Here is a 9,905-nt window from a genome sequence, read left to right on the forward strand (position 1 = left end):
GGCGCATGTTTAAAATAAAATAATCCAAAAAAGATAGACACATTGATCTCAACATTTGGAGATGAGTCATGAAACCTAGGTCATCTACTAATAAGGTAGAAACTACTTCCATGGAGGATAGGGCCAAAACATTATTATCAATCATGATTAAAAAAAAGGAGAGATTTAAATTATATCGACATAAAAATTAGCCATCCATCTTTTTTTTTTTTGTTAAAATCAAATTTTATTCACAATAATCTAAAAAGAATGCATCCATCTAAATCAGTAATAAAATGTATAAGAAATTAAAGAAAACATCCAATGCAACAGCCGACAATATAGTACCAGTACAATTAGCCGCCTATGTCGTCATCTAATCAGCAACGCTCTAAGCTTCTCGAAAAATATATGTCACCTCACAAACAAGTCTGCATAAGTCATCCTCCAACGGTTATGTATTAATGAAACTTAGGTGAAACTTTAGGTGACCTAACTCTATTTTCGAAGGTTCCTCTATAAAATTTGGCATTGATAAAAAGATAAAAGAACAAAAAAAAACAAGTATCTCTAATTACGTATGGTTTCGAATCTTCCATGGACCACACCCTTTTCACACCTACTTAAATCGTCCGGCTTGCAAGTCTCCTTTTCTTTATTTTTTTTCTGAGGTAACATTTTCCTTATTATTATGTAGGACCCCCTTAAAGAAAGACCACGATGTTTTCCAGGAACGCTGTAACGCTATATTATATATCTGTAGACTAATAGTGCAAACTAATTAATTTCCTACTGACCCTTTCTTGCACAGCCGGACTGGATCCAAATGTTCCATCCGTTTTGACCCAAACCTCAACGGCCGGTTCCAAAATCCCCCAGCCGTCGCACCACCTACCGTGCCTTCGGCTCGGTCAAATCTCGTTTCGCTCCACTCCTTCCCATCTATTTCCCCCCCTCCATCTATAAATTAGCAGAGAATGCGATGCCCCTCCCTCCACACTGCCTTGTTTGATCTTCCCTCTTACCAAACTTTGATTTCAAGAGTCTTCACTGCTCTCCTCACCAACTTTTTTCTCCAAAATGCCAGCTGAGGCCCCCACCCTCCCCGGCCACGGCCAGACCGTGTGTGTCACCGGCGCCGGAGGCTTCATCGCCTCCTGGCTCGTCAAGCTCCTCCTCGAGAGGGGCTACACCGTCCGGGGGACCGTCCGCGATCCCGGTATATATATATATATACATACATACATCTTATTTCAAAATTTTCTTTTGCTAATCAGCACGTCTCTTTTTGCTGCAAGCCTTCTGATAATCTCTTGATGTTATTCTTTCAGAGGACCCCAAGAATGCGCACTTGAAAGCGCTTGAAGGAGCTGCAGAGCGATTGGTTCTCCTGAAGGCCGAGTTGCTCGATATCGATAGCCTCCGTGCTGCGATCGGTGGCTGCGACGGCGTGTTCCATACTGCATGTCCAGTTACCGACGATGTAAGTCCTCATATTTTTTTTGTTTCTTGAGATTTTTGGAGAGCGTTGCATGTGGACTGGAGGGAGGTAGAGGTGCAAGGTGATGGCAAAGGAATTGATGAATTGGATGGGTGGAATGCATGCAGGAGACCATGATAGTGCCTTCAGTGAACGGGACCAGGAATGTGATCAATGTTTCAGCCAGTTCAGCCGTCCGGCGGGTCGTGTTCACCTCCTCGATCGGCGCCGTCTACATGAACCCTAACCATAGCCCGGACGTGGATGTTGATGAGTCGTGCTGGAGCGATCTTGAGTACTGCAAGAGCACCAAGGTTGGTATTCAATGTGATGGATGGAATTTTCCTTTTTCTTTTCTTCCTTTTTTTTTTTCCCCCCTTCTTACCATAGAACCAGAACGAATGGATGTCTGACCGAGGTTAAGGTCAAGATTTGAACCTAGATCAAACTTGTTGTGGGAATAAAGAGTTTCAAACCTAGTCCCACATCGACTGAATAACGAAAAGTTCTGTGCCTTAAATGGAGGGAAAAATTCTTTTCCTTACGAGACGCCTTTTTTAGGGTAAAACCGTCTCGGAGCGCCACAAGAACTCCAGAGCGAACAATACCTCGCAAGAAACGCAGCCGTTCTTCTATTCTAGTTTGGTGAAAGCTAAGGGTCTGAGGCCGAAGGATACCCCCGACCTCATCAATGGTGCTTTCGTTGAGAGCCCTTGACTCAAGTACAGACTTTTCCGTTGGAGGACTGATGTTGTGGGAATAAAGAGTCTCTTCGACTGAATAGCGGAAATGTCTGTGCCTTAAATGAAGGAAGAAATCGTTTTCCTTGCGAGGCGCCTTTTATAGGGCAAAACCGTCTCGAAGTGCCACAGCAACCCCAGAGTGGACAATACCTCACAAGGGACGTAGCCGTTCTTCTGTTCTAGTTCGGTAGGGGCAAAGAGTCTGAGGCCGGAGGACACCCCCGACCTCATCAAACCTGATACTAGCACCATAGAAATTCGTACAATTTAATTTGACCAGGACTGTTATATTGAAATTTGAGTTTTGATTTGTTTTTCTTCTCTTTTGTGAGATAACAAATTGATAATTAATGTATGAATGCAGAATTGGTATTGTTATGGAAAGGCGGTGGCCGAGCAGGATGCATGGGAGGTAGCGAGGGAAAGGGGAGTGGACTTGGTGGTGGTGAACCCAGTGCTGGTGCTAGGGCCACTCCTCCAGCCAAACATAAACGCTAGCGTAGCACACATCACCAAGTATCTAACTGGGTCAGCAAAGACGTACATAAACGCTGCACAAGCGTATGTTCATGTGAGGGACGTGGCAGAGGCTCACATAAAAGTTTACGAATCTCCAGATGCAAAGGGACGATATATTTGTGCAGAAAGCACACTGCACCGTGGGGAGGTGGTTCGCATCCTTGCCAAGCTCTTCCCGGAGTACCCTATCACCAACAAGTAAGTTTACTGCCTATATCATACTAAGTTCCCGACTCCGACTAGGACTCTAATATATCTAATAATTGGAGAAAGTAGTAGTGCGTTTGGATATGGTATTTGTCAATGCCTTTGCATGGCAAGAGATTCTCAAGAGCGTAACTTCGATGTTAACAGTACTTCTTGTATTTGTCCCAGCGTCATATATATGAGCCTACCCTCACATGAGATCATATATATATTACCCATTTTATGTTGTGGTAAAGAGTATAAATTTATTCCTTAAATTTTAGTTTCATGTAAGCTAAACTGTGGCCATCTATGTTGTCTTTCTATCCTATGTTCTCCTCCATGCTGCTTGGGTAAGGTTGGATAGAAATTACAGTATTAGTTCATTCCCTTAGGCTACATGATATACCATAATGGTAAAAGAAAACTAAATTGATACTTGATATAATCATGAGGCTTACTGTTTTTACTTTTGATGCAGGTGCAAAGATGAGATAAATCCACCGAAGAAAGGATACAAGTTCAGCAACCAACGGCTCAAAGAGATGGGAATTGAGTTCACGCCTGTGAACCAATGCCTCTATGAGACCGTCAAGAGCCTCCAAGAGAAAGGCCTTCTCCCCGTCATCTCTCAAGACGCCAACTTTACAGCAGAGCACTAAACTACTTCCTCTCTGCTCCATGCTGGCTAGTACGTAGTTAATGGCTATATATGTTAAAGCATCCATCCTAACTTGTAATATTAATGAGTTGTTATCATACTCGGAGTTGTTATCAGACTCAAAGCCTACTATTGTTAGATCAAGATATACACCTTGTATATACTTTTGTATTCGAGTAAATTTTACATCAATAAAAAATACAGAGATTTTCTCCTTCTTCCCTTGTTTGAACATGGTATCAGAGTTTGATCTCTGTTCTTGCTCTGGTCTCCTGTGCCATCGACGGATCTAAGCTCAGATCTTGGAGTTCCACTCTTATCTGCAGCCGCATCCCGCATGTACCCTTTTCTCAAGTCCTGTCGCCAGTGTTGGTGCGGCCTTTTGTCAAGTCCCACTGCCAGCGTATGGCGTGAGTCTTCCATCGTTCGGCATTTTTCTGGCACCCCCAGGCTTCAAGCAAGTTTTCCAGTGCAGCCACACCTCATTCCTTGCCTTCTCGCCGGCATCGGCATACCACCCTACGTCGCCGAGAGGATTTTCGGGCAACCACCCTGTGCCCCGGACCTTTCTAGCAAGAAGGGCCTGGTCTTGGGCTGCCGGCATGGGGATTGATCAAGAGTTCTGCCGTCGCTAGCTGCCCTCCTCAGTAAGCCTAGATTTAGGAGCCTTATTGCTCTACTGTTACTGCTGCTAGGCAATGATCTTTCAGATGTATACATGCGGCCACCAGATTATCCTTATCCACTTAATAAGGTATGCCGGCTTTCTAGTGCTTTATATAGTCTTAAGCAAGCTCTTTGTGCCCGGTTGGCAAAATTCAGTACCACTGTTTCTTGATTTGGTTTTACTCATAGTTCTTATATGTTGAACCCAAGGGATCGATTTTGATGATGTTATTAATGAGTTTAAATTGCTTTAGAGTTGAAAAATAAGAAGGATACAAGAAGCTCTATGAGGAGCCATTTCCTAGTGTAATAGGAGTCGACCTCTTGAGGATCTAAAGGAAGCCGAGCAGGTGAGGAGCCGTCTCCAAGACTGTTGGAGCCATCTCCCTGATCGGATGGATGAACTATATATGCAAGCGAGGAGCTATCTTCAGTCAGACAAGAGTTGCCTCATTATACCAGACGCAGAGCATGATTTCTGCAGGAGCCAACCCTGGGCACCCAGAAGCCATCTCCAGCTGATTGGGAGTCATCTAATCATAAGAGCCGCCTCCAGAAAATGAAGAGCCAATTCCCATATATACTAAATGAGAAGAGATCATGTAGGAGCCGCCTCTGATACTCCAGGAGCCGTCTCAAGTTGTGAAGATCAATTCATGCAGCACAGCTAGGAGTTGTCTCCAACATTTCGAGAGCCGACTCCAAGAGACCTAGCGGAGGTAAATCAAAGAGTTATCTTCAGAAGCCATCTCTAAGAGCAACAATGAAAGCAGCGGTTCGGCAGGAGCCATCTCCCAGGAACTAGGAGCCATCTCTTTTACTGTGTTAGAAACTGTAACGGCTAGTTTTGCAAGCGAACAGAGCACAACGAGGGGCATTTAATGCACCATGTGAACAATCCAATGGCTAAACATGGACTCGAAGATCCTTAGCTACAGGAAGAAGCTTCTGTAGCATTAATGTAAGTGAGAAAAAAGTAAAATAAAAGTACAAGAAAGTGAGTTATCATGCGCCTTAAAGTATCCAGGAGAGTTTGGAACTGAGCATTAACTGCAAACTTTCTGCTCCCTCCATTGTTGAAGCGCAAACTTCTTGTTTTTTTCCTTCAAGAAGTTTAGAGAATTGTTATTTAAAGTATTGAGTGATTCTTGTAAGAATTTCTGCAGAGAAACTCAGGGAAAAAGTCTGGTCGCTCCTGTGAAGCAAGCTTGGAGTGGTTGCTTCCTAAAAAATCAACCATGAGAAAGTTTCAGAGAGGTTACGTAAAAGCTCGGCTAATGCCCAAAATTTAGTTGGATTGTGATCATTATGATTATAGTGGGAATTCTTGAGGGAAAAGCTTTGGAGAGTGGATGTAGGAGTGGATTGACTCCAAACAACTATAAATTTGTTACGTACCTGGCGTACCTCTCTATGTATCACGTTTACTTTCTCATCTATTGTGTCAATTTTTTTGCACATAATCTTTCTTTCATACTATTTTATTTCATCTAATTCTCAAATTGTTTGCATGTTCACTGCATTTCTTTAGTTAGTCATTAACAAGTGTAAATTGCAAAAAAAAATCCAATTCACCCCTCCTCTTTGATTGCTATATGGGCAACATTATGATTCTGCTCTTTTTATCTGCAAAATTGCAAAGGGTATTACCTTATTGTTACTCTATGTAGATGACGAGATTATAATTGGAGATGATCTCAAATAATATCTTAATCAAGAATTTGAAATGAAGGATTTAGATGCACTAAGTTACTTCATGGACCTTAGGTTACATTTAGTTCTGATGGATATTATTTATCATAATCTAACCATACATCTGATCTCATTTTTAGGGCTAGATTAATAGATAGCAAGATTACTTTTACACCTCTTGAGACTCTTGCCAAACTAACATCCATTGATGAAACCCCTCTTTCTCATGCTACTCATTATAGACAGTTACTCAGTAGTCTTGTATATCTCATAGTCACTTATCTTGAATAGCTTATGCCATTCATATCGTCAGTCAGTTTATGACAACTTCTTGATCCACTCATTATGCCATTGTTTACATATTCTGCATTATGTCAAGGGTTGGCTTGCATTTTGCTGTTGATTCCTCTTTATGCTTGGGTGCTTTCTCTGATGCTAACTAGGCCGGTGATCCTACTCATAAGCACTCTATTACAAGCTATTATTTCCTTCTAGATGAATCTCCTATCTCTTTGACTATTGTTTCTAAGTTCAGCACCAAGACACAATATAAGGCTATTGCTGAAGCTACTAGTGAATTTATCTGGCTCAGATGGTTGCTAGAAGATATGGGAGTTACTCATCATGGAGCTACTACTCTAGATTATGATAATCAAAGTGCCATTAAAAATTGCTTATAATAATACTTTTTGTGAGCATATTAAACATATTGAAATTGATTTTTACTTCGTTCACTAACACATTCGTCCATGGTATTGTACAACTTAATTTTATTTTCTTCTCCAACCAAATTGCATATTTCTTCACTAAGGCCTGTCCATCCGGATGTTCTTAGGTCTTAGTTTTCAAACTCAAGTTAGCTTCCACATAGAGGCAGGGGTGGGGAGGGGGGATGTTAATGCATCTAACCTAACTTGTAATATTAATGGAGGTGTTATTATACTCAAAGTCAAAGTTAAAAACTCAAAGTCTTCTAAAGTAAGGCCTATATATATACCTTCTATATGCTATTGTATTCGAGTAAACTTTAGGTCAATTAAAAATACAAAGATTTTCCCCATCTTCCCTTATTTTAACACTATAATTACATGGAAAGCAATGTATATATTGCTCAAGTTTTATCTTTTCTTACTTTAATAGAAGAAAAATGACTATTTTCACAAAAAAAAAAGTTAATTTCTTTCCCTCCATATATGGGAGGGTAAGTTGTAGAGGTGTAACCACTATGTATTTGTTAACCATTTTCAGTGATATGATACTACTCAAAGAAGAAGAAGAAGAAGAAGAAGAAGAAGAATCAATAAAAAAATGCTGCATGTAAGTGTAACTGTGGTGACAAAACCAGCCAACTTTTGGCATCAGTCACACATTCCATCCTCTTGAAAATTGACTCTTGGTTCCTGCTCATGCAAAGTGGAAAGCATAATACTTGTGCTACGTGAACGCATGTTATACTTGCAAGGCTTGCATGTTTAGTCATTTTCATTTGGATAGGAATCAAAATAAAATTTTTAAACAATCTTGTCCTTTTGCTAATTGATTAATTTCTTCTGGGTGACAATAGAAGGTGATCCTAAAGAGATATAAAAGCGTACTCTCTAATGAAATACTCCATTAAATTCTCTATGCAATCATACCACATGAATTGGCTTTGTATGTTGTCTCACGGGTAGTTCAAGCCTTGCAAAGCCTTGCCCTTCTTGTTCAAATTCTAAATCCTCTCTATTGCACCAACCTTGTCCTCTTCCCGTTAGAAAAAACTATTCCTATTTCTACTCCTTATTTTTCTTTTAGTTATGAAACACGAAGTACAGAGTTTATCATTTTTCAGAAGAGAATGCCAACTAGCAGACGAATTCTCATTGGCAAAATCCAACACTCGTCACTCTAAACTCAAAACTACTTCTACTTTCTTTCTTCTTCTTTTTGAAATTTCAGATCATCCAATGACATATTCATGACATGTAATATAAAATCGAACTCGCAATGATGCCATCTGATCGATCCCAGCCATATCCATACCCTCTGAGCGTTGCATCTGATGAAGAACTCAACTTTCTTATGCATAACTTACTAATTATTTATCTCAACACCAAATAGTGCATCTATTTGTGCAGGTGACATGCATAAGAATTAGAATTGGAACAATCTTGCAACTCCTCATCGTGCATATTCCTTGAATCAACATCACCATCGCATGCATGATTCTCCAGTGTTTTGCTAAAATTACAATACCATTATTTGATCTTTAGCATGATCATGTTGTGGTAACATGACATATATCCTTGATTGTGATAAATCTAGTTATCGATCTTCATAACACTTTATCAGTTTATCTCACTTTGAAGAGTTTCTTCAATCAAATTTGGATCACCTTCTACATAGACTCCTCAGTCTTATTTGCAACATACTTATATAATCCGAATTAGCGAGACTCTCCACACAATCCACATCTTTCTCCTTCCTAATTGCTAACTCATATAGACTCAACATAAGCATCACTAATGAGCGGATCAAAAATTGGTAAAATTAAACAATAGCATAGCATTGCAGCAGTACCCAACTTACGATATGTCCTTGTAGAATGAGAAGCTTCACCTCAGCAAAATCTGCAAGAACAATTGCTACCCTCGCCACATTCACGGCATAATCTTCCTTCCCTTGATCCTCCCTCGATTCCATCATTAATTTTCTCCTGCATTTGTTGTTCTTGCTATTGATATTTGTTGCTTTGCAGATGTGAGATAAATCTTTATTGTAGCTCTTCTGATTTTTTTTGTTGCAATGATTGATCAGCATTTGGTGGAGCATTTCTTACTCTCACGCATTTTGTGCAGTCCTCCACCTGATTGATCAACTCCTCAGATCTGAGAAACCACTATACTTTTAATGCTAAAAAATTTAAAATTCTTCCCACCAAACTTTGATGGTGATAACTAGATCTCCTCACCCAAGGTTATGATCCACGTTATTGCTGTTTGATTTATATTAGAATAAAATTCACTGAGCAAGTTATAGAAGTATAAATAAGGCACAAGTTGGACTTAAATTAGAATAAAATTTATGTAATAATCGCTTGTATTTTTATTTTCATATATATAATAGTCAATATATACAATCACACATACTGATCATATAATATATATGAATCCTAATCAAAGTTGATTAAGAAAGACTACCTTGATCATGCAAGCAATTAGAAAATTCATCGCTGATGGGGGATTTAAGGTCCCATCAATGCATGGGATTGTTTATGATACAACATAAAATTAGTTTGCTACATCATACATTCATTAATGAACATCTTTGCAATTTGGCGATGCTTGGCAACGCGCATGCAAAATAAACAAACAAACAAGCAAATAAATAAATAAACTTTCAAGTTATCGAAGCAATGTGCAATACCATGCATTCATCTTCTTATTAGTGATCGATAAGAAAGAAGGCATCTTATTGGTGTATCTCGACAAATGCTATGTAGGACTTGAACCTGTCCATGGCATGTAACTAAGATTAGGTAAACTTTGTTTTTCTTTCATGTGCTTCATTCCTTTTTCTTTCCCCTTGGCTTAATCGTGAGACTTTGAAATTCACTGGTTTAGCCACATGTTCCCATAACCGATAAGAAAGATTAGGAATTATAATGACCATATGTTCCCATAGTAACTTGTGAGAATCAACAAGTTTAGCCACACAAGCTTACCACTACTTAAGTAAAAACAACTACTTGACAATTCTTCTTTCAAAAGAAAAATCTCAATAAATAAATTACCATTTTCTTTCTTTTAATGAGCAATACATAGTGGTGTATGCCACCACCATGACTTGAACCTCTGATACTTAGAATTTCTCGGTAGTTAGTTTTGAGCAATACTACCATATATGTAGGCTTTAATGATAATATGGTCAATGAATTTTTTATTCAAATCTGACTTATTCCTTAGATAAGGACTTGACACTTGCCAAGTGATTGACACTC

General features: G+C 39.4%; 1 protein-coding gene across 2 annotated transcripts; it reads left to right on the forward strand.

The window, feature by feature from the left end:
- Positions 1 to 977: 977 nt before the first annotated feature.
- LOC103702969 (cinnamoyl-CoA reductase 1-like) lies at positions 978 to 3,784 on the forward strand. Of its 2 annotated transcripts, XM_008785642.5 has the most exons (5): positions 978 to 1,198; positions 1,311 to 1,462; positions 1,588 to 1,773; positions 2,567 to 2,919; positions 3,389 to 3,784. In XM_008785642.5, the coding sequence occupies exons 1-5, from the start codon at positions 1,060 to 1,062 to the stop codon at positions 3,567 to 3,569; spliced, it is 1,011 nt and encodes a 336-aa protein (XP_008783864.1). In that variant the 5' UTR covers positions 978 to 1,059; the 3' UTR covers positions 3,570 to 3,784. The 2 variants fall into 2 exon arrangements, with proteins under 2 accessions (XP_008783864.1, XP_088571510.1); XM_088715384.2 differs by lacking the exon at positions 3,389 to 3,784 and having other exon boundaries at positions 2,567 to 2,923.
- The last annotated feature ends 6,121 nt before the right edge of the window (positions 3,785 to 9,905 follow it).

The sequence above is a fragment of the Phoenix dactylifera genome, chromosome 2, assembly GCF_051530095.1.
Source record: "Phoenix dactylifera cultivar Ajwa chromosome 2, Ajwa_hap1_PhDact_Kaust_v1.1, whole genome shotgun sequence".
Taxonomy (NCBI): Eukaryota; Viridiplantae; Streptophyta; class Magnoliopsida; order Arecales; family Arecaceae; genus Phoenix; species Phoenix dactylifera.

What these genes read in the sequence shown, in the direction of transcription:
- LOC103702969 (XM_008785642.5), top strand. Translation starts at nt 1,060, where the DNA reads ATGCCAGCTGAGGCCCCCACCCTCCCCGGCCACGGCCAGACCGTGTGT. An exon ending in CATGTCCAGTTACCGACGAT is followed by an intron (nt 1,463 to 1,587) that starts GTAAGTCCTCAT and finishes GAATGCATGCAG; the next exon opens with GAGACCATGATAGTGCCTTC. An exon ending in AGTACTGCAAGAGCACCAAG is followed by an intron (nt 1,774 to 2,566) that starts GTTGGTATTCAA and finishes GTATGAATGCAG; the next exon opens with AATTGGTATTGTTATGGAAA.